General features: G+C 35.1%; 1 protein-coding gene and 1 pseudogene across 4 annotated transcripts in view; one reads left to right on the top strand and one right to left on the bottom strand.

The window, feature by feature from the left end:
* Window positions 1-25056, top strand: part of spn-A (RAD51 recombinase homolog spn-A) — a 100648-nt gene that overhangs the window by 7354 nt on the left and 68238 nt on the right. For 3 of the 4 annotated variants that reach the window (XM_090401009.1, XM_090401007.1, XM_090401008.1), the window contains exons 3-6: window positions 3097-3234; window positions 12360-12477; window positions 19416-19507; window positions 24133-24227. In XM_090401009.1, the coding sequence (XP_090257135.1) occupies window positions 3097-3234; window positions 12360-12477; window positions 19416-19507; window positions 24133-24227 (443 nt within the window). The remainder of the gene's footprint in view (window positions 1-3096; window positions 3235-12359; window positions 12478-19415; window positions 19508-24132; window positions 24228-25056) is intronic. The other variant, XM_090401010.1, reaches the window with a different exon arrangement.
* Window positions 24683-24801, bottom strand: LOC150101417 (5S ribosomal RNA; annotated as a pseudogene).

The following is a 25056-nucleotide window of genomic DNA, read 5'->3' as shown; positions in this document are numbered from 1 at the left end:
TGAAGTTTCATATCACTTCACTATGGTAAGTGATATGAGAATAATTTTTTATACACTGCTTAGAAAGAAGTCAACAAACACCCCCATGGGCAAGGTGCATTGTGCCATGTAATGAGGCATGTATTTGTAGCCAGTATATGTTGAAGGAATATGATGCTTCCAAGTCAGTGCAATGTGTCCATGTGAAATGTGAGAAGTGAACTGACAGAGTTTGAAAGAGGCATTGTCCTAGGATGCCATGCTGCAAGCCTAACTGTTTGGCAAATTGTTGACAAATTGGACCATCTCAGGTCAACAATCATTGATAGCATAATGAAATGGAAGTACAGGGAGTCAACTGCAGTGGACAACCCATCACACTTGCTGAATGTGATCATAGGATACTACAAAGGATGCGTAAAATCTGCCATTCTTCAGCTGACATGCTGAATGCGGACTTTTGGGCATTGACAGGAACATGAATCTGCATAAAAACATTCAGACCTGAGGCTCAAGCATGGGTTTCCATGGTAGGACTGCAATATGCAAGTCCCACATTACCCAAACCAACATGCTACACCCTCTACCGAGCAGATGGATAGGTGTGGTACAAGCCTGGTGAAGTGATATGAGAATAATTTTTTATACACTGCTTAGAAAGAAGTCAACAAACATCCCCATGGGCAAGGTGCATTGTGCCATGTAATGAGGCATGTATTTGTAGCCAGTATATGTTGAAGGAATATGATGCTTCCAAGTCAGTGCAATATGTCCATGTGAAATGTGAGAAGTGAACTGACAGAGTTTGAAAGAGGCATGTTAGGCCAAACAGTTAGGCCATGCTGCAGGCCTAACTGTTTGGCAAATTGTTGACAAATTGGACCATCTCCTCAACTATGAAATTCGGAGGTGGCAGTACCCTCTTTTTGTCTCTCAGAGGATGGTCCTCTTTTTCTTGGTTTGGCCTCAGACTCTTGTTTTTGGTGCCACGAACATTGAACTCTGAGAGGTATCTGACATTCTGGACAATGTGATGCCTCCTACTTTGTGACGTTTCTACAGAACTGACGATTGTCTCTTTCAGCAAGACAGTGCACCGTGTCATTAGGTTGCTGCTGTAACTGTGTGTTTGCGGACATGAACATCACCATAATTAACTGGCCTTCACAGAGCCCTGATCTCAACCCTATTGAACTGAAGCGGCTGGTGAAGTCAAGGGACATCTGTCCCACAACAGTTCAGGATCTCATTACATGCTTGCGTGAAGAATAATCCCAAATTCCCATTAATCACTATCATACATTTGTGGAAAGTATTTCCCATAGAATTGCTGCAGTCATCACCATGAAAGGAGTTCCTGTGTTTTATTAAGTTTGGTGCCATGATTGTTTGTTCCTCACACTGGTGTGCTAACTTCTTTCTAAGCAGTGTATATATTCATGTATATTCTCTCTGTTTCTCCTTCTTCATTTGTGCACTTAATCATTGATGTTTTTTTATCTTCCTATTTATGTTATTCATGACCTTAGGCATGATTTTCCACATAAGCCATTAGGCAGTGATGGTAGGAACACCATGCCTAAGCAGCTCCCTTTTTTTTCCCTCTAGCATCCAGAACAGCAACTTGTAATGGCATGGACTCCACAAGGTGCTAGTAAGTGCATACTTGATCATATCTTACAATTGCTCAACTGGCATAGGATTAAAATGGTTCTGGGTGTTGTAGATTCTTCTTCTTTTGCTATGCCTTATCCCGTGTTAGATGGGGTCGCCTTTCCCATCGTTAATCTTCTTCTTCCAGATTCTCCAGTCCAGGGCATCTTCCCGACTCCATCCTTTTTCCTTAAGATCCTCTGCCACCTTATCACTCCATCTGAGTTTGGGCCTGCCTCTTTTCCTCCTTCCCTCCACCTCCACACGCTCCACTCGTTTACCAACATACTCCTCACTCCTTCTCTCTACACGACCGAACCACCTCAGCCTACTTTCTTGTACCTTCTTACTGATCAGGCCCACCTTGATTGTCCCTCTGATGTATTCATTCCTTATCCTATCCTTCTTTGTCACACCACTCATCCATCTCAACATCCTCATCCCCGCCACCTCTATCTTCCTCTCCTGTGCCTTTGTTATAGGCCACGTCTCCGTGCCATGGACCATCTTATACAGCTTTCCTTTCATCTTACAACTCGCTCTCTTGTCGCACAGGACCCCGCTCATCTTCCTCCAGTTCATCCAGCTGCATGTTATTCGGTGCTGTATTTCCTCATCCAGGTCACCATTCCTCTCGATGACCGACCCAAGATACCTGAATTTCTTCACTGAAGTTAACCTTTCACCCTGGAGTCGTATGACCATATCCTCTTCACTCCCCGTTGACATATATTCGGTCTTTACCCGATTAATTTTCATGCCTCTCTCCTCCAATACCTTTCTCCACTCTCCAGGGTCTTTCAAGCTTCTCTTGGGATGATTCGCAGAGAACAATATCATCGGCAAACATCATGCTCCCTGGCGCCTCTTTCTTGATGTCCTCCACTCCATGACCAGATCAAAGATGTAGGGGCTCAGAGTTGATCCCTGATGGAGCCCTACAACAATGGGGAATCCCTCTGTCATGCCAACACTAGACCTGACTTGAGTTTTCGTTCCCTCATACATCTCCTTCACCAACCTCACATACTTTTCCGACACCCCTCCTTCTTCCTCATACCCCTCTATACCTCCTCTCTGGCTACTCTGTCGTATGCCTTTTCCAGGTCTATAAACACCACATGTAGCTCTGCCTGCATCTCCCTATATTTTTCCATCAATCGCCTTAGCGCAAATATTGCATCCGTTGTCCCTCTTCCTAGCATAAATCCAAACTGCTCCTCACCAATTTTTGTGAGGAGCAGTTTGGATTACATTTTGTGTTGTAGATTACTAAAAAAAAAAAAAAAAATTAAATGCATATTTTTATTTTCTTTGTTGTTAAATTAATGAATAACGTTAAATTGCAAGGCAGCTTGTCTTATTTAAATTAGATATGTTGACTACCAATAAAATCTTTTTTTTTTTATATGAACAAAAGGTAATATATAGTAAAGAATCTTAAATGATAGGTTTTGTTTTTAGGGTAATGGTATCAATGCTACTGACATAAAGAAGTTAGAAGATGCTGGATTTCATACAGTGGAAGCTGTTGCATTTGCCCCAAAGAAACAGCTTTTGTCAATTAAAGGTATTAGTGAAGCAAAGGCTGATAAAATTTTGGTATGTCAGTTTTTTTCATAGTGAAGTACCAGTTTAATATATCTCAAAGAATTAACTTTTACATGTTCTTTAATATGAAATTGCCTTTTTTTCTCCATTCAGATTGGGAATTTAAGTGGCTAAGGAAATGTTGAGGACTTAAGTCATGTGGCTAATAATGTACATATCATCAGCCTCTTTGAACTGAACAATAAGTTGAATTAGAGACATTTACTTGCTCAAAGATTTTGAAAAAGAATATCATGAAAGAGTTTTTGTAACTGTCCTGTTGACAGGGACATTTGTAAAGAGGAAACAGACATGTCAGAGCTGAATTAAAGTTGGTTAATAATGAAGTTTTGGATTTTTTTCCGTTGAAATGTGTGCTTGTGATATAAAGAACTAATTCCTTGAGTGTTGCTGCTAATTTCTAGCTTATTTCATTAGTCTATCTGCATTTGTTGAAAATGGATCTGAGTGACAAGTTATTTAATTTGGACCCTGAAATTAACAAAACGAATGTGATATGACTGAGTGTTTTTAGACATCCATCTTGTTGCTTTTTTACTTCTTTTTCTTTGTTTTAATACATTGCTATTAAGACTAGCCCCTATATTTAATTTGAGATGCACTAGACAATGATTCAACTGAATAAACAAATACAGAATAATAATTATTATTATTATCATTAAGAATGACCTCCAGGAGTCAGGAACTCATCAAGGGAGGCCATATCAGCTGTCATACCTGTTTTTGAATTCATTCATGCTACTTGCACGCACATACAACATCCAACAGAAATCCATTCCAATCATGCACCACTCTGATAGAAATCTAGCCCTCACCCACTTTTTGACAGCATTCATTCTCAACTTCCAAGGATCCTTTTCCCCACCCTCCATTAAATGAAAAATTCCATTTACCGAATTCTATATAACCCTTTCAGAAGTTTGTATCTCTCAATCATATCACCCCTCTTTCTCTTGTTTGCTAGTGTCTGCAGCCTGCAACTTCTCAATCTGTCTTCATAATCAGTATTCTGCAATCTTGATATCATTTTTGACACTCTCTTTTGAACTTTCTCTCTCTCTCTCTCTCTCCACTGAATCAGAATCACTCCAGAAACCAGGAGACCAGATCTGCATGCAGTAGTCCAAGTGAGGCCTTGTAAAGAGACAATGACTTCCTTATCTTTACATATCAAGGTTCATTTCAGCATCACAATTATTCTGTGTTGTATATTCAATTTTTGCTATATGACCCTTGAATTTCAACTTCCTGTCTACTACAACTCAAAGGTCTCTATCCTGATCAGTTTCTTCTAGTATAATCCCACCAATATAATAAGATATTGGATATCTAATCACACCAAAGTGCATGACCTTACAATTTATTAACATTGAACCTGATAACCATATTCACATCCCCATAATTCCAGCCTATTCAAATCATTCTGCAGTATTGCATATCAACAGATTACCCTTCCTATCTTTGCATAATCAGCAAATAGTTGTATGTCACCTGTCAAATCCATCCCACTGTCATTAATGTATAGATTGAATAAATGGACCAACTACTCATTCTTGAGGCACACCACTGGTTACTTTGATTCTTGCAGATTCACATCCCCCATACAGGACTTCTTGATATTCGTTAGTCAGTCATCCTCATATCCATGCCAATAGTCTATAATCCAATCCCATATTCTCCAATTTATGCAACAATCTTACATGCTGTATTCTGTCAAAAGCCTTTGCAAAATCTAAAAGTATCATGGTGTATCCATTCCCTTTGTCTAACTCAGTGGAAACATTATTATAGAATGTGAACAAGTTGCTAAAACATAACCTTCCCTTAGTAAACCCATGCTATTCATTGCAAAGTAGAGATTCTCTCTCAACTCATATCTGAAGCCCTAACCAACTTTTCCAAAATCTTCACTACCACTCCTAAGATATTCATGGTGGTTCAATGTGAAATCCCATTGCACCACCCTTGTACAATGGTGCTTACCACACTTGTGAAATCTTCCCTGTTCTGAGACTCAAATTATATAACCTGGTCAAAGGAATAGCTAGTTCAGCTGAACACTCTTTTAGCATCGATGCTATATCCCATCAGTTCCTATTGCAGAATTCTTATTTAGTTGTGCAACAACTCTAGTATTTCCTCTTCATACGCGAGTTTCCTCATACACTGAAGAGGTAGCGGTGAGTTCAATGTTGCATATACCAGGTTGATAGCTTTTCGCAAAACAGCTATTCATTAACCTCCCAAATGGCTAGGACATCTATAGATTTCCTAGCTGAATCTGGATATGATTCAGCCCACCTGTTGAAAGAACATGGATAAGAAGTGCAATTTGGCCGTGATGTCATTTAGAAGGTGTGATACACCCTCACACTGAAGAGAACACTTAATGAGATTATGGAGAATAACATGGAATTCTTTAATCATATCACTAAATATTTTTCTATATATAGTAATCTACTGTTCTTTGCACTTTCATTTTCTTGGTGTCCCTGTATATTTGGTCATTACAAAATGAAATGAACAGTTATGATTTAAATTTATATGCATATATTATCTGCATAATTCAGATGTTATGCTCCAATTTTTAAAGGTAAGCGATACTTTTGCTTATATTCTATCATTCAAGATATGTATATGCACATGCATCAAATGTGAAATTTCATTTCTATATTTTTACGATAGAATTGAACTTTATTTCGCCTTTGATAGTTATCCCCCCCCCCAGCTGCATCACTATCACACGCTCAAAAACTGTTATGAAACATAGGTACAGTTTTTATTTAATTCGTTATTTTTCTCTAGTAATTGTTCCACGTAACTTTAATTTTTTTGATACAGAAACTAGGTGGTGATTATTATAAATTAGCAAATTATAAATCAGAAAATATACATATTATTTTCTGATTATTATAAATCAGGAAATTATGTGTTATTGGATAATAGGGGAAATTAATATTTAAAATCACTGTCATCCTACAAATGCAATATCAAAATAAAGAAAGATGGAAAAACCAAACAAGAAACTTCTGTCTGTAAAATATTCAGATATTGCTTGAGGCTCTTTAGTGTGCTGCCTTCTGGGCATGTTCTATTGTTCTCTTTCTCAGTGGGGGTTAGTAATCTCCATTAGCTTACAGTTTATTACTGGGCACAAAGGAATATTAGTAAGTATATCCTAGACACAATTCATTTACGAGATGGCAAGCAGCAGTAGCAGTAACATTGAGGGTAAGAAATGGAAACTTCGTGAGATGCAGAAAAGTTGGAGCCTTTTCCTTTCGAGCATCTCTTGTTCTACTGATGAGGAGAGAAATCTTTCTAGCTCTGAAGATAGCGATCCTGCCTGTATTTTAGATATGTCTTCATGCAGAAAATGGGTGATCGCCACTGAACGTACACCAGTTCATCTTAAAGGCGAATTTTTTAAGTTGTTTTTATAAACAGAATGATATATTGTTCTTTCGAAATGTCTAATAGTATATTTTCGAAGGAATAAAATATAAGAGGAACTGGAATACTCTTTCCAGTTCCTCTTGAAGACGAATTTTTAAGTTATTTTTATAACACACAGAATGACATATTATTCCTTCGAAGTGGCTTATAGTACATTTTCGAAGGAATAAAATAAAAATAGGGGTAATCATTGGTAGTATCTCATGCCTTCTCTGTGCAAACTTTTTTCATGTCAACAACTGCAAGACTGGTATCAATACCACGTTATTACTATATGTAGGGAAATTAACATCAGAGATGAGACTAAATATGTTTTTTCAAGCCTCCAGCAAACTGAGTTATGGCCTTGCAGTGTGCTTTACTGCAGAACCAAATCATAATTATATCAGATGTTATAATGGTAAAAATAGTAAGAAAAAAATCATAAGCACTTTCTTTTCAAAACACAAAGAAAGAACATTGTAAATTCAAGAAATGAAAAAGAAAGCACTCCATAATTTTTTTCTGTTATCTGATTTTTTTTCTCTTGTAGTACAAAGAAGAAATCACTGCATATAACATGGGAGATTGTAAGAGGGCAAAAATCTATAAATTTTTGTCCTCTTACAATCTATAAAATCTATACATTATAACTAATGGAGAAATTGTTGTGTCATCCTATCTTGCTGACTGATCCATTTATGTTGGTTAGTTGAACTTATCCTTACTTCTTTAAATTCCATTTTTTTTTTTTTGTCAGATGTTGATTGATATTGATCCGAATATAAAGAAATTTATATTATTCTGTGCCACCGTATATTCAGATTAGTCTATATAATATAGAGGAATCAATCATCAACTAACGTTTGCAATCTCACTTTTCTACAGGCTGAGGTTAATATTATCATTTAAGGCTCCTGGTAGGTCCGATAAATTTTTATGAGCGTTGCAGATGAAAGAAAATCAGACAAACATCAAATTGAATTCAATAAAACAAAACATTTAATGCAAGGTTATATAACATGTATATCTAAGTATAACTTTCTAAACAAGATAATGCAATTGAACAAATCCAAAATATCTCTGAGATACAGGTAGCTATTCAGTTAGGTCTTAAGATTAAGGCTACAAATCTTAGATCTTATTATTCAAGGCATAAGTACTTCTATCACAACTAGTCTCTATTCTGTGAGACAAATCATAACATCTACACATCGATTTAGTTCTAGTGCTTAGAATAGATACAATGCATTAAGTATCAAACTTTCAACTCTCAGTTCTCTATATTCTGCCAATTAATAGAAAATAGTTCAAAGTTCCAGAATTCCAATAAATATTTTTATAGTTGCGGTTCTCTAATTCACTTCTAGTCTATAAACACTTAATTGAATCACAAGGCAGTTATCAATTCAAGGGGGAAACACTTTAGTGCTTCATTCTTTCGACTATTTATAGTTAAAGGCCATAGCTAGAGTTAAGATATATTAGGCGGAACTAATTTTCATTTACTTCACACTGGATGTAAAAAGGAAAAGTCTTGCCGGGTTACGACTTCAGCACATTGAATTCACTTAGGCACATTTTAAAATTCCTGTTAACTAATTTTCGTGAGGTAACACAATTCAAAAAATCTTCACTATGTTAACTGAAATATTAAACACTGAGCTACATAAGTCTTGACACATTAGATTTACATCATATACTAATTCCTTATCTTCCACTATGTATTGACTTCAGCTCTGCAACTTTCTTCCTCTAATCATTAGGAATCTATCATAATATCAAAATTCCATAGAGGTAGTTTTTAATGTCTATTTATTCCAGGTCCTTTCTTTGTCGATTTTTTTTCATATCTCAACTCACCCTGTGTTACACACGACCAGTCTCTTCGCTGTCCCTAAGCTTTCTCCCCTGTTTACTTTCGTTTTCCAATTAACTGCATTTATTCTTCCTGCCAAAATCCGGTTCTAGCTAGTTCAGCTTACATCTACAGGCTTCTCTCCATATCATAGCTATTCACGGGCTAACTAAAAGCAACCCCGTTTCTCCTTTACTAGCCAATCAAATTCAATCAGAAGGATTACATAAAATCATATCAGCAGAATTCCACATATTTACAATCTTTTTTTTAGAAATAATAAATAAAGATATAATCCGTAATTCACATAAAATACATTTAAATATGATAAATACAAATTCTTATAATATATATGCACAACTTCTTATAATATTAATACAGGAATAAATAAAATAAATTGAATGACATTTTAATACAGAGTCCTTTCAGTACTAATACATATTCTAGATTAAATAATTAAACAATAATAAACAAACTCAAAGTAATTATATGAATAATAATTTACGAGCAAGAGATTAACATCAAATAATATTTACAAGTGTTGGTTAAGTTATGGTAGATTATGTTAAATGTGAATGAAGTATTATAATTCTCAAATATCTTCATTCACAATTTAACAAAATCATGTCAGAAAAAATGATTCATGTAATTTGAGATGCCTGACTGTACTGTTTCCAGTTCATCTTGAAGGGAAATTTTTGTGTTCTTTTTATAACACAGAATGATATTTTTGAAGGAATAAAATATAAGAGGAACTAGAATACTCTTTCCAGTTCCTCTTGAACTGGAAAGAGTATTCCAGGTAAACTATTTCACCAAAAAAATAAAATTAATAAATAAAATATATAAATAATAACATGAACGTTTTCACCTTGCCAGCACTCAACATTGATGTGATATGTGTTCCAAATTTCTTGTTTGGGATATATATATATATATATATATATATTACAAAGTTTTGTAATAAAAGGTTCTGCTACAATGAAGTTCAACAGAATCAACAATATTATTTCAAAAGATATATTTCAGTGACTACACCACATTTTTTATTATTCAGTTATACAACATACTGAAATAATAGTTCCCGACAAGTTTCGTAAATCGTAGGATTTACATCTTCAGGGGTAAATAGTATAACTTAAAATTTAAACAAGAGAAATTGATAAATACAAATCATAACCGTCTGGCTATTCATAAACTCAAATAACAGAATGCAGATATAAAATGTTATTGACGTTGAACAATACTGGACGATGTCACGTGTTCTTGTTCTCATTCATACAGTCCGAGCTCAGATTGAGATAGATTTTTTATTAGAGCTGATCACACTTGATGGAGAATTAAACCTTGATTTTTATTGCATTGAGTTGGTTTTTCAGCATATTAGCAGGTTCCTTAAATTTTCTTGTGTAGCAGTTGTTTTCTATGTATGACATCGTCATTTTTTTGCCAGAGTACATTGTGTCCAGTGGAAGTGGTATGGAAAGCAAGACCTGTTTTTTTGTTCTCTTTTGTATTGTACCTCTTTTTGGTGTTCAGCCATGCATGTTTCTCCAGATCTTCCTGTCTGTCCTACGTAGCAAATCCCACAAGAGCAATGGATTTTGTAGACTCCTAGTTTTTTAAGAGGATGATGAGGTGGTTTTGCTGGATGTACGTAGGACAGACAGAAAAATCTGGAGAAATACACATGGCTGAACACCAAAATTTTCCACATTTCAAAAACTTGAAATGTGGAAAAGCACTTGGACAGTTTTTTCTACCTCAAGTATCGATATGCACTCCTCTTTGCATTCCTTTTGAACATTATCTAGTATATGGCTCTGTCATTGCTTGGTTAGTTTGTCTTTCAAAGTAATTACTCTTCAGTTTTCATTTCACCTTTATCATCTTTGATTCCTTTTATAGTACTCTTTCCTCCATTTCTAAGCTTCTTCAATAGACTCCAGAACATTGTCACCTTCCTGATATTTATTTTCTATACTCTTACCAAAGTCATCCCATTACTTTTATTTAGCTACTTTTACACATAGCTTAGCTCGCTTACATTTTTCTCTGTATTCTTTTAGGGTATCTGCTGACTTATTTGCTGGACACTTTTGGTATGCTTTCTTCTTTTCCAGGACTACTTCTTTAAGTTCTTGTGTCCATCATGGTGTTCTTATTTCTCTCTCCTTGCAGACAATTTCCCCACATAGCTCCCTAGCTGAATCAGTCAATGTCTTCTTCACAGTTTGCAAATGAGACTCTAAGGTTTGGTTCTTGTTTTCAAAATGCTGCAAATTTTTTTCGATGTCTACAATTTACCTGTAAAAGCTGCTCAACTTTAACTCTTTTTAAAACTTTCTTACATACTGTTTTTTCAACATGATATCCATTTTTATCCTGCTTAGTACTAAGTAATGGTCACTTCCAATTTCGAATCCCCTGTACACTCTTGTATCCTGAACCAGCCTTATGATACCATTATCAACAATGACGTAGTCAATGATGCTTTTCTTATTTCCTGTGTCTTCTTTCCATGTAAACTTGTACACATCTTTATATTGAAACGTTGTGATAGTAATGGCTAGTCTGTGTACTGAGCAGAAGTACAGTAAATACTTATCATTATTATTATCTTTGCCCTTTTCTCCAAATTTTCCCAAAATGTTCCTATATGCCTGGTGAGATTCATTTCCTACTCTGCTGTTCATGTCTCCAACAAGAACCACGTTTTCCATTCTCTTTATGTCAGCTGCTTGTTCTAATAACTCAAAAAAAATTCCTACACTTCTTCCTTAGAAGAACCTTCTCTAGGACCACAGTCAGAAATAAGTTTCATTGTCTATTTCCATTTTTTGAAGTTTTCCCACATAACTCTATTTGAAACTGTTTTCCAATTAAGAAATTCATCTTCATGTTTAGTGTTCAATGCTATTGCTACTCCTTCCTTTTCTTGATCATTATTGCCTGAAAATAGCATCCTATACTTATTATTTAGTAATATCTCACCTGTTTTTGTCTTCTATGTCTTTGTAAATGTCAATTATGTCCACATGCTTCTTTTCCATTTCTTCTGCAAGTTTGATTTCTTTTCCATATTCCTTATATTGATGGTTCCTATCTTCATTTCTTCTGATATTAGGTTTATTTTTCTTCTTCTTCTTCTTCTTCTATATGAGTTGGAATTTGTTCCAGTAGTTGACTTTCCATTGTTCACCCTGGTTCCCTGATGAAAATAGCAGGAGCCTTGTTTAACCAGGCAATGCCCCAGCTGGCATGAAATTTCATCATGTTGTACCATAATATGCATTTGTGGTTTAAGCCATTAAAAAATACAATTTGGTTGCACAAGTCCTAAATTGCCAGCCCATCCTTGTTCATTCAGTACCCAGTATATACCTACTAAAGGACACACCACATGAAAGATCTGAGATGTAGATGTAGAAAAACTGGGCTTCAGCAGCATTCTGGTATATTAATTTCTTTGATTGCTTTAATATGCTATATCATAAGTGATATAAAAAGATGTCTGTGGTTAATACATAATTTTTGTATAAAGGCTAAGTATAAGGATATGTTATCATTTTTAGTGATTGACATTTGAAAAATCAGTATCAGAAGTAGGATGTAGGATCGTCAAAATATTCTTCATGAAGTTCTATGTTGAATATAACTTAAGTCCACTGTATTGTGTGTTTTATAGAGACATGTTCATTGAATATTATATCTTCGTATAAATTGTTTTTTTTTTTCTTTTTTTTTTTTTTCCTTTCTGAATTTTGACAGCAAGATTTAAAGTTTTTAAGAAATATGTATAAATAATGGACTATTTTTCTAGCTAGAAGCTATGAAGTTGGTGCCAATGGGATTCACAACTGCAACCGAATTTCACCAGAAGCGATCTGAAATAATACAAGTAACGACTGGTTCAAAAGAACTCGACAAATTATTGGGAGGTATGCTAATAAAATTGTCAAATTTTTATTAAACAGTTATGCAAGACATCTTACCCTTGTTTTCAATATAAGAATAATTTAAACTATTTAAATTATTAGATGGGGTGCTTAAGGGTCAAAGCTGTATAACTGAGAGGAGACCTCCACATAGCCTTTAAAGGAATGCGGAGAACCGACCAGGGCTTCTGACCTAATGTCCAATCCTCACCTTCTCGTGGTGCACCCTGTTGGGTATCTACTTTGATACTGAACGAACGAGGATGGGCTGGCAATTTGGGATTTAGCCGACCAAATTGTATTCTTATTGATTAAACCAAAATAAAAAATGATGGCACAACATGACAAAATTTCATGCCGGCTGGGGCGTCGCCTGGTTAAACAAGGCCCCCGTTGTTTTCGCCAGGGAACCAGGGCGAACAGCGAAAAGTCAGCTACTGGAACAAATCTGAAAATACACCCCAACTCAACATTACCAGAGTTAAAGATTGGTACTATCAACATAAGAAGCCTGAATGGCAAAGAAATGGAGCTAGCTGAGGAATTAGATAAGTACCAGATCGACATAATAGGGGTGACTGAAACAAAAAAGACCAAAACTGGTGAGATCTTTCTGAGCAATAAATACGAAATGTTATTTTCAGGCAATGACAATCAAGGAAAAGAAGGAGTAGCCATAGTATTCAACACAAAATACGAGGCTAATCTTCTTGAATGGCAGTCAGTCTCAAGTAGAGTAATGTGGGCAAATATGAGAATGGGGAACTGGACAATGAGACTTATTTGTGCCTATGGTCCCACAGAAGGTTCTACTAAGGTAGAAGTGGAGGAATTTTTTGAGGCTTTAGAAAAAGCAACTGACACAATGAAAAAGGAAAAGTTGGTCCTTGTTGGGAATCTAAATAGCAGAGTAGGAAATGATTGTGAGACATACAAAAATATTTTGGGAAAATTTGGAGAAAAGAGCAAAGCTAATAATAATGGCAAATATCTGTTGGATTTCTGCTCAGGACATGGACTGATTGTTACTAACACCATGTTCCAACATAAAAATGTGCACAAATTCACATGGAGAGAAGAGGCTAGGAGTAAGAAAAGTCTCATTGACTATGTTATTGTTGATAGTGATGTTTTCTCCCTGGTGCAGGACACCAGAGTGTACATAGGATTTGAAATTGGAAGTGATCACTATTTCGTCTTGAGCAGGATAAAATTGAATTTCATGTTGAAAAGAATAACATGTAAGAAAGTTTTAAAGCGAATAAAAGTTGAGCAGCTCTCAGATGTGAACTGTAGACTAAAATACAGAAAGATTATTGAAAAGAAAATGAAAGAGTTTGAGAACAGGAATCAAACCTTGGAGATTCAGTGGCAAAACCTGAAGAAAACATTGATTGATTCTGCCAGAGAGGCATGTGGTGAGGTTGTGTGCAAGGATAAAAAAATCAGAACTCCCTGGTAGACACAGGAAGTTAAAGAGGCAGTGAAGGAAAAGAAGAAAGCATATCAAAAGTTCCTGGCAAATAAGTCAGCTTTTACTCTTACAGAATACAGAGACAAATGTAAGAAAGCTAAACAGTGTGTAAAACTAGCTAAGTAAAAGTCATGGGAGGACTTTGGCAAGAATATAGAAAATAAATATCAAGAAGGTGGCAAAATATTCTGGAGGTTGTTGAAGAAGTTTAGGAATGGAAGAAAGAGTGCTGTAAAAGGAGTTAGAGATGATGAAGGTGACATGAAAACAGGAGAAAAGGATATCCTTGAAGTATGGAGTAATTACTTTGAAAAACTGCTAAATGAAACAAGCAGTGATGACAGCACAGTGATAAAAAAACACTGACCAGGCATGCAGTCAGGAATACATATCCATACTTGAAGTAGAAAAAGCCATCAAAGGCTTGAAATGTGGAAAGGCAGCAGGAGTAGATGATATTCGACCAGAAATGCTGAAGTATGGTGGTATAAAAGTCTTACAGTGGCTGCACTGCATAGTTCAGAAAGCCTGGACAGAGGGACGAATTCCCGATGATTGGAGTAGAGCTCTCATATTACCCATATATAAAAAGGGAAATAAAACTGAATGTGAGAATTACAGAGGTATTTCCCTACTGAGTGTTGGCAAGATCTGTGCAAGTATACTTGAGAAACGGTTGAGAAGAATTGTGGAAGAAAAGCTTGGTGAAGAACAAGCTGGATTCAGGCCAAATAAAGGCTGTCAGGATCAGATCTTCACTTTACGACAAATAGTCGAGAAAGCATGGGAATACAGCAAAGATCTGTATTTAAGTTTTGTCAATTTGGAAAAGGCATATGACAAGGTGCCAAGAGAGAAGCTATTCAATATGCTGCAGTTATATGGTGTCAATGGGGCATTATATCAAGCAATACTTAGTCTTTATTTGAGTTGTAAGTCAGCAGTTAGAATTGAAGGAAGTACAGGAAGATGGTTTAATGTTAAATCTGGTGTGAGACAAGGATGTACATTATCCCCTCTGTTATTCATTATCTATATGGATCACATTATGAAGGAATGTGGTATTAAACCTGATATCAAAATTGGAGATGGATGTTAATGTCAGCTCTTTGCTTTATGCGGATGATGTTATACTTCTAAATAAATCCGCTACAAGTCTGCAAGATTCTCTGACTAAATTGAATAGCTGTTGTAACAGATATGGTATGAAGGTCAGCAATAAAAAGACAAAGACAGTGAAAATAGGCAGAATCATTGAAAATGTCAACTGTGTTGTGAATTGAGAACCTGTGGAACAAGTAAAACATTTCAGCTACTTAGGCACGATTTTTACTGAAGATGGTAAATTAAATGTAGAAATGGACAATAGAATCAGCAAAGCTGGTATGGTGGGAAGTCAATTGAATAAATTCATATGGAATAAGAAAGAAATTAGTCGGAACACTAAATTAGCTGTATACAAGATAGTGTTCAAACCAATTTTAACTTATGGATCTGAGAGCTGGGTCAGAAGTAAAACACTTGACCAAAGACTAGAGACCGCAGATATGAGAGTCCTGAGAAAGATTAGAGGCGTGAACAGATGGCATCAATGGCAATATCATATTAAAAATGAGGATATTAGGAAAGAACTTGACATTGTCAGCATCCAGGAATGCGTTAGCAGAGCTAATCTCAGGTGGTATGGTCACTTAAATAGAATGGGAGAGGAAAGATTAGCAAAACAAGTGTTCTCTGCCAGGTTGGCAGGAAAACGACCCAGAGGAAGACCAAGATATAGGTGGATTGATACGGTACAAAGTGCCTTAGACGATAGAAATATAAGATCTGATAATGTTGGAGTCTTGACAAGTAACAGACTGATTTGGAGGAAAATTGTAGATAGGAAGTTAGTAATGATGTAATTTTTTCATGTAGTACTGTCATATCCTGTACACCCCGGGGGCCTTGTACCCCTTGTTTAACCGGGGTACAAGGCCCCCGGTTAAACAAGGGGGGCTTGTTTAACCGGGCGATGCCCCAACTGGCATGAAATTTTGTCATGTTGTACCATCATTTTTTTATTTTGGTTTAACCAATAAGAATACAATTTGGTCGGCTAAATCCCAAATTGCTAGCCCATCCTCGTTGGTTCAGTATCCAAGTAGATACCCAACAGGGTGCACCACGAGAAGGTGAGGATTAGACATTAGGTCAGAAGCCGTGGTTGGTTCTCCGCATTCCTTTAAAGGCTATGTGGAGCTTTGACCCTTAAGCACCGCAGATAAAAACTCTTAACTATTTATTTTGAATAAAAACCTTTTAAATGTCACTGTATTTTGTACAGTAACATTTAAAACTGCTTTCTTTAGTGGACTTCATAAACAGAAAAGCAGAACATTGTAACGATGGCTGGAGAGTGAGGGAGAAGCCTGGGGTGAGGATCTCATTAAAGTTACATTAGAATTTTTTTTTCATAATAAATTGTGCAGAATTGCTTCTTATATTAAGGAAATGCATACATTAACTATAATTTTTTAAATTAAAAAAAAATCAATAACCATGCCAAAGAAGTAATTACTATTGCATCCATACATTGGATGGGAAGTGGTTATTGCTTATATGAACACTTCCATAACCTGTTTACATCTTGCTGTTCTGATTTGCTTGGCAACTTACACAATATTGCTAAAGAAAAATTGGTCTTTGTTAGAAATGTAAACAACATAGTAGGAAATCAGTACCAGACAATGAAATGTTTTGAGAAAAGGGAAAGTTGATGGCTTTCTGTTCAGTATATGGACTAGTCATTTTTAATACCATGTTCCAACATCAAGATGTGCCCAGTTTCACATGGAGAGAAGACAAAAGTCTCATCGATCATTTAATTGTGGGTAGTTACTTCTTCATGTATGTTTTAGGACATGAGTATACAGGGAATTTGAAATGGGAAGCAATTGTATTTAGTTTTGAATGAGATAAAATTAAACATATGTATAAAAAAACGTGTATAAAAAAAAAGTTTTAAAAAGCATCAAAATGGGGCTGTTTTCAGAGTTGAACTGTAGATTCAAATATACACATATAAGTCAAGAAATAAACGAGTTAGTAAATAGGAACCAAACCTTGGAGACTCAGAAAGGTATATGGTAAAGTTGCCTGCAAAGATTTAAAAAAAAAAAAGAACTGCATGGTGGTCTTGGGAAGTTAGAGGCAATCATGGAAAAGAAAAAAAATGTATCAAACGTTCCTAGCAAATAAATCAGCATGTGCTCTGAGGGAAATACAATAAACTAGAATGTGAAGTAAACTGTAACAGTATATGAAAATGTTGAATTGGTGAACTTTATCCAGTAGATAAGCAAAAGCATTTACAAGTATTGCAGAAGATTGTTCAGAAATACACTACATTATTTCTTTGACAATCAAAACTATACAACACTTTTTGCTACACATGAGGTGTCTTTCATATCATGTAGTACATAGTTATTAAATTTTTAATTTTAATTTTTTTTTGGATTTTAAATTTAAACAAAATGTAAAGTGAAATTAATTGTATTTGATATACTAGCTGAAATTTCCTTAATAATTTGAATTTAATGGCATATAACAAACATAATGCAGTTGCATAATGCTTTTTTTAGCTCTACAACCCTTTAATAGATTTTGGCTTGCTTCACAATATTTTTCCATTCTACTCTATTAGTACAGTACTTTTTCCATTTCTTAACTTTAAGAATGCCAAGGTCTTTCTCAACCTGATCTAACCATCGCTTTTTAGGTCTTCTTCTTCTCTGTCCAATTATTTTCCATTTAATTGGAAATTATATATAATTTCCAGTTAAATGGAAAAATATTTTTTAAGTCCTCTCTCTTCCATCCTTTTCCATCTTCCATTCTTCATGCTATTCTTTGTGTCTTAATCTAACAATATCTTCTCCATTAATTGAAAGGGAGATGGTAAATCCCGTTTTAGTTTATAGCTGGGTCCGAAACTCGGATCGAAATCCATCGAAGTCCATAGAGTTTCATGCAGAAAAAACTATCGGCGGGCCCAAGTGTAAATGATCACTTGGGTAGTACAACACCAGGGCAACTACATGCAAAGGTGGAGCAAGCTCCGTCACTAACTTTAATATTCTCTCATAATGTAAAACCCAGCTCCTAAGAGATGTATATATATTGTTATACATTATGAGAAGAGGTCACTATCCAGACCGGTTTCAACCTTTTTTGAGGTCTCATCAGTGAGTAGGTAGACCTGGAATATCAAGGTTTTTAAGTGAACATGAACTTGCATACCTCTACTATCGAATTGCTGAAGTGGTGCACTCCTATATAGTTAATTATTGTTAATTACTAAGAAAATAAGCCGAAAGGCTATTTTACCGCTGAATTTGTTAATTGAAAGGGAGATGGTAAATCCCTTTTTATTTTATAGCCGGGTCCGAAACTCAGATCGAAATCTATACAGTTTCGTGCCGAAAAAACTATCGGCGGGCCCAAGTGTAAATGATCACTGCTCCACCTTTGCATGGAGTTGCCCTGGTGTTGTACTACCCAAGTGATCATTTACACTTGTGCCCGCCGATAGTTTTTTCAGCATGAAACTGTATGGATTTCGATCCGAGTTTCGGACCCGGCTATAAAATAAAACGGGATTTACCATCTCCCTTTCAATTAACAAATTCGCCGGTAAAAAAATAGCCTTTCAGCTTATTATCTTAGTAATATCTTCTCCATTTATTAATTCGTTAATTTCACTATTTGTTCTTATTCTCCAATTGTCATCCTTATCTTTAATTGCTCCATAAATTTTTTTCATTATTTTCCTTTCAGAAATCCTTAACCTGTTCTCTTCTTTTTGGGATAGAGTCCATGATTCACATCCATATGTTATTACTGGTGTAATAATTGATTTATAAATTTTTAGTTTATAGTTCTTTAACTTTACTTTAACTTTATGCATGTGATAGCATTTATTTCCAGCTATTTTTCTATATTTATTTCTTCTGTTATGTTATTCGTTATTGTTAATTAGGGATCCTAGATATTTAAACTGATTCAAACTTATAGGCATCTAGACTAGATTTAGTGGCTATTCTATTTCCATTTCTTCCATATTGCATATATTTAGTTTTTTGTTCATTAATTTGTAAACCAACTTCTTTTGGATTTAAATCTAATTCTCTTTAAACTTACTTTCTAAATCCTTTTTTGATACAACTAATTGTTGCAATATCGTCTGCATATGCATAAATCTGTACAGATTTATTATTAATATAGCTTCTTATATTGAGTTTTATATATTCAAGTGTCAAATTAGACAAACTTGCAGACAATGCATCTCCCCGTTTCACTTCGGAACTTATTTCAAATGCTTCTGTTAATTCACCTTGTATTTTGACCCTTGCCTTAGATCCTTCTAGTGTTATTTCAAATGTAGTTGTATTATAATTTTTTTTTTTTAAATTGCTTCTAATTTCAGGTGGAATTGAAACTGGATCAATCACAGAAATTTTTGGAGAATTTAGAACTGGGAAAACACAGTTGTGTCACACATTAGCAGTTACTTGCCAGGTAAGTAAAATTTCCATTGCATTATTAAAAAGGCATTCAGTAAGTATTGATAGGGATTTATTTTTTTGAGTATTCCACTAGTCTTCCTAGTAGCAGGGCTGTTTCTAAACTTTGTCCTAAATTTTAGTATTTCTCAATGATGTAGTTATGTAAACTTGGGTATAGTAAAGACAGATCATAATTAAAGGCCTCAAAATTTATGATACTAAGTTTTAATTACAGTAATACTGCACCTGAAGTACTATAAGCTTGTGTTTGTCACTGTATAGTGACAATTGATGGAGGAGGTAAGCCAACATTAAAAACTCTAGGCAAGTTATAACACTTAGGTAATCTACATTGAAAAACATGGAGAATGTTAACCAGAAGTCATTAAATAGTAAGGAAAAAATTTGTAGCATAGTTTTGAAGTCGACATTGGAAGATGTGGAAGAGCTTGTCCAGTTTCTTTCTGAAGATTTCTTTGAAGAAACAGTCTTCGACAAAGAAGTTGCATCAGATCTGTGTGTAGAGTACAGAAGAATATGCAGTGCAAAATCTAAAGGAAATTCATGAGACACAACTGCAAAGGTGCATTTCTACTGAATGAAATTTTGAAATCTAAACAGGCGAAAATTGATTTCTTATTCTTTTAGAAGTTAATTAGCTTACGCCTTGATACCTTAAGGATATCAATCTATCTCTGCAACAGGCATCCAAAAGTTTTGTACTGCTTGTCACATGCTGACAACATCTAGAGAGTAAGAAAGTTCTTGCTTATTTTCGGAGAGAGAAAGCCAATGTTTCTGATCCTTAACTATGGAAATGACTGAAGAACTTCATTCAACAAAACTGGCTATTACAGGAAATGTCCCTCATCAAAGATGTGGTGCTATTCTTCAAGTATTTATAGCTGGGTTGGGTTTTGTTTGTGAATTAGAAAATGTTGGTCAAAAAAAGTATAATCATTTAAATTTTTTGTTGTAAATTTTCAATTTTTTTTCTTATTAAAATGTAAGTTATGTAATGTTTTATTCAATTCTTTGAGGTTTTAAAAAAAAAAATAAATAAATACTGTTTAAATTTTTTCTTAGTTTTTTTAAGCAACATGTAATTTTGTATATTATTTTTTTTAGAAGACCATCTATATACTGTCTCATTATAATAGTAATATAAAGCAACATTCAAATAATTTTATTTTTAAAAAAATGTTGTTCCCATTTCTTGTTGATTGCAATTTTTTGTCTTAGTAGTGATGATAAACAGGCACCAATTGTTTGTTAACCAAAATGAACTAAGAAAAGAAGTTATGAAACTTGTTAATCATCATCTTAGGTGGCATATTCATATTGAAGGTTTGCAATTATGAATCTATCCATAATACAATGGGGCTAATACTGCACAGGGCTCCCCCCCCCCCAAGAACCAAGTGCGGGGGGAAAAGTCCCCTATGAGGAACCTGTAGATCTATGTGTGTTCATGGGATCAGTTTGCCTGTTCTGAGGGACAAAAAACCAGTTTCCAGGTGAAAAAATTCTCTACCTCTGTATGAGACCGGCTAACTCACCTTTAGTTGAAAGAGACCAGATAAAGGTTCCTCACGTCATGGATAGAAATTGAACCCAGGTCTTTCCGACCAAAGGGTTTTGTCTATACCAACTCATGGAGGCTTAACTTGTTAATACACTAATTAAAATTCAACATCATCTGACAGATTAACCACTCTTAAATCATCCAGCATATTAGATATCAGCAATTCTTGTTATTTACAGCATTTAGATGGTTACTAGCATATGATGCACTGCATAATTGTATGAGACTTCCAAATGTGGAAGTTTGGGAGCCTTTGTTTCTATTTGGGCTGTCTTGAGGGTATAATAATAACTTTGCTGGATTCTTTTGAAAGTCCATAATAGGAGGAGGTTTTCCAAGTAAGGCATCAAGGCAGATGATTAATTTATGTCACGTTATTCTGTGAAAATGTGGTATGTAAGACCAATTTATCCTTCCTTTTGTGTTTGGTATCACATAATTTTTTTTTTTCTTTCCAAAACTTCGTTGTCTGATCAGTGTAGACTTTAGTGTCTCTGTAGCTGAGTTGGTACAAATGAAGCCCTTTGGTCAGAAAGACCTGGGTTCGATTCCCGTTCCATGACATGAGGAACCTTTATCTGGTCTCTTTTGACTAAAGGTGAGTTAGTTGGTCTCATACAGAGGTAGAGAGTTTTTTTCACTTGGAAACCTGAGTTTTTCATCCCTCAGAACAGGCAAACTGGTCCGTGAACACATGGATATACAGTCATAATTATACATACTTAATCCCTCATTAGGAGGGCTTAACCAGTCCTAAGGGATGGTGGTGGAACTGGGAGGAACCCCATACGAATAAATAAAAGTGTAGGCTTTGCCATATGAGCATAAAATCTTGTATACACCAGTATGTTTTGAAATTGAACTCATTAATTAATTACTGATCATTAATTTTAATTCCACTATTCTTATTCTACAGCTGATCTCACCCACTTTTGGACACAGGACACTGATCAAGTTATCATCTTACAACCTCCCTCCTGCGCTTTGTGATTGGATCACTGGTATCCTTGCTGATCGTTTATTGTGTGTCATGGTTAATGGCTTCCTCTTATTAGGTTTCTCTATCACTGCTGGACTACCCCAAGATTCTGCCACAATCTTCCTTCTTTAAATCAGTGATCTTCTCTTTCCCCCTCCCTGACTTAAAATCATATCGACACCTTTGCTAATGGGAGTACTCTTCCTCATTCGAGAAACATTTATCAATTTCCTTATATCTACCCTCAAGGAATGTTCAGGTAACTATAATGGCATCATACAATTCAGTTTACATTATTACCAATCTCATATCAACAATTTTCCTCCAAATTACTCTGTTACTTGTCAGCACTCCAATATTGTCATATCCTACATTTTGTTCTTCTAAGACACTTCTGACTGAATCAATCCACCTAGAGCTTGGTCTTCTTCTGGATCTTTTTTCCTTCTATCTTGGCATCAAACACCTGTTTTGCTAATCTTTCTTCTTCCATTCTGTTTAAGTTACTATACTACATTAGATTAACCCTGCTCACACATTCTTGAATGAATATAATATCAAGTTCCTCCCTAATGTCTTCATTTTTAATGATTCTACAAATGATGTCATCTGTTCAGGTCCTTAATTTTTCTCAGAACTCTCATATCTGTGGACTAATCTTTGACCGTGCTTTATTTCTAACCCAACTCTCAGTTCAGATTATTGAATTTGTCATAAAAAATTATTACCGGAATCACTTATATTTAATTTAAATGTCTTTATTTGTAAAATTTTCAGTAAGTTTCATAGCCATTATCAATACAATTATAGGAAATCAGAAAAGAAAACAACAATTGAGTTGAAAGCATATGATATATGCACTATCGACTGCACGAGAATAGCTTTATCAGCATTAATAGATATCCAAAATAAGTTACAATAAAATAGCTCAGTTAAATTATTTTTAAATAAAAACAAAAAATATTAAAAAAAAATATTGAATATATCTAATTTAAATTATACTGCAACAATTATACACTGAATCTAAATAGGATGGACAAGAATGGCTTGCAAAAAAAAAAAAAATTGTAAAGGGATAAATTATTAAATCATTTGAAATTAAAGTGAGCTGCTATGGCTCATTTGATTTCTGTAATGTTATTTGGATAGAAAGACTTGAGTTCAAATCCAGTCTAGAATGTGAAGAATCTTCATTAGGGCTATTCATTTAAAGGTGTGAGGTAGGTGTTGTTATATTGAGATAGGTTCCCCCCCCCTCCCCAGAAACTCAGGTTTTTCATCCTACAAAAAAGTGGTAATTTCTCAGGAACAACTCACGTGTACACACACAGTTAATAGCTATAATGCACTGCATGGGTTAGATTTAAGTGTTTTATCAGCTTTCCAAGAAGCTGTGTTACTTGCTGTGACAAATTGTTGATTCAGTCGTTATTTTGAATATCTTTTTAAGGAACAAAGATACACATTACCGAACATGTGAAAGAAAATTGTTAGCTTTTGAAATGAACTATCTTTTGGAAAATTAGTAAAACACACAACAGAAAGCTTCATATATCATAGAGAATTATTGATATTAAATGACATCATTTAGAACTGTTTGGTCATGTAGTTAGAATGCATTCAGAGACTAGTGCATTAAGTAGTGGAATGCAAGATGAAAGGATCTCAATCTAGAGCAAGACCATGATTAATGTGGTTACAAATTTTGCAGATAAATACGAACTTCTTAAGGTTAATATTCTTGCACGAAACGAGAAAAGTGGCGAATCGCCATCCATGAAATTGAACCCATCCAAGGAGAGATGAGAAGATGATCCTTTTTTGGTAAATAAGGTGTATAACCTTTTTTAGCAAACTTTAATAGGATTCTAGTTTAGATGTGCTTCAACCAAAAAAGACTGAAAAAAAAATAATAATAAAATAAAGTACATTTCACTCAGAGAGCCTATATCAAATGAAGAAAATTATTGGCTCTTGCTTTGAATAAATGCGCTTTTTTTTCTCTTTTTTTTTTTTTTTAAAGTATGTTATTTTTTCAAGATACTATTAGTATAGATGTTTTTTTTTTCCTTAGCTTCCTATTGACCATAATGGTGGAGAGGGTAAATGCCTGTATATTGATACTGAGGGAACATTTCGACCAGAACGACTCTTGGCTGTATCAGAAAGGTATAACTTTTTTTTTTTTTTTAAATAGCTAAGAAGCTTATCTAATATTCCATTATTTTAATGACATTTAACTGTTACTCATGAGAGAACAATTAATTCGTACCTTTTATTCATTTGCCTCTTTGGCACATTCAGAACAACTGCATTATTCTTTGGTTGGAAAGACCAAGTTTAAATCCTATCTTGAATATGTCATCTTTTTTTTTATTATTAGACACCTCCAGGGAATCCAAAGACTCATCGAGGGAGGGCACCTGCTCTACAACTCTGTCTCCGCCACTCAATCCACCAACTGATTGCAACTACACCAACGCCATCTACTGCCACCCACCACCACTAGTATTTCCAAGGACAATCACAAACATCCATGCCCACGGCGGGATTCGAACCCACAGCCTTTTGGCTGGAGAGCGGATACGCTAACCACTCGGCCAGCCAGGCTGGCAAAAAAAGAAAGCCAGCAGCACCCGGTGTTCCCAGGTGGTCACCCTCCCAAGTACTGACCGGGCCCAACGTTGCTTAACTTCGGTGATCAGGCGAGAACCGGTGTATTCAGCGTAGAATGGCCGTTGGCTCAAACGAAGTGACCCCTTTTTTTAAGGACTCCAGCTAAAACTCAGTTAACTAATCTCATACAGTGATAGTTGTTTGTTTTCTTATAAAATAGCATTATTCCATACAGAAGCAGAAAAAATAGTCAGAAATGTATAATTAACAGTCATAAAATACGTGTCTCATGGTCTTTGTTACCTAGGCTATTCAGAGCAAGCCACTTAGTTCCATAATACCAGTTGTGCAAGAGCCATGGCAGTTTTCTACCTTTTTTGTT

This window comes from Typopeltis vanoorti, chromosome 11, assembly GCF_054136105.1.
Source record: "Typopeltis vanoorti isolate ZY-2024b chromosome 11, IOZ_Tvanoo_1.0, whole genome shotgun sequence".
Taxonomy (NCBI): Eukaryota; Metazoa; Arthropoda; class Arachnida; order Uropygi; family Thelyphonidae; genus Typopeltis; species Typopeltis vanoorti.
Note: the sequence above shows the minus strand (reverse complement) of the source record. Positions and strands in the feature narration are given on the sequence as shown.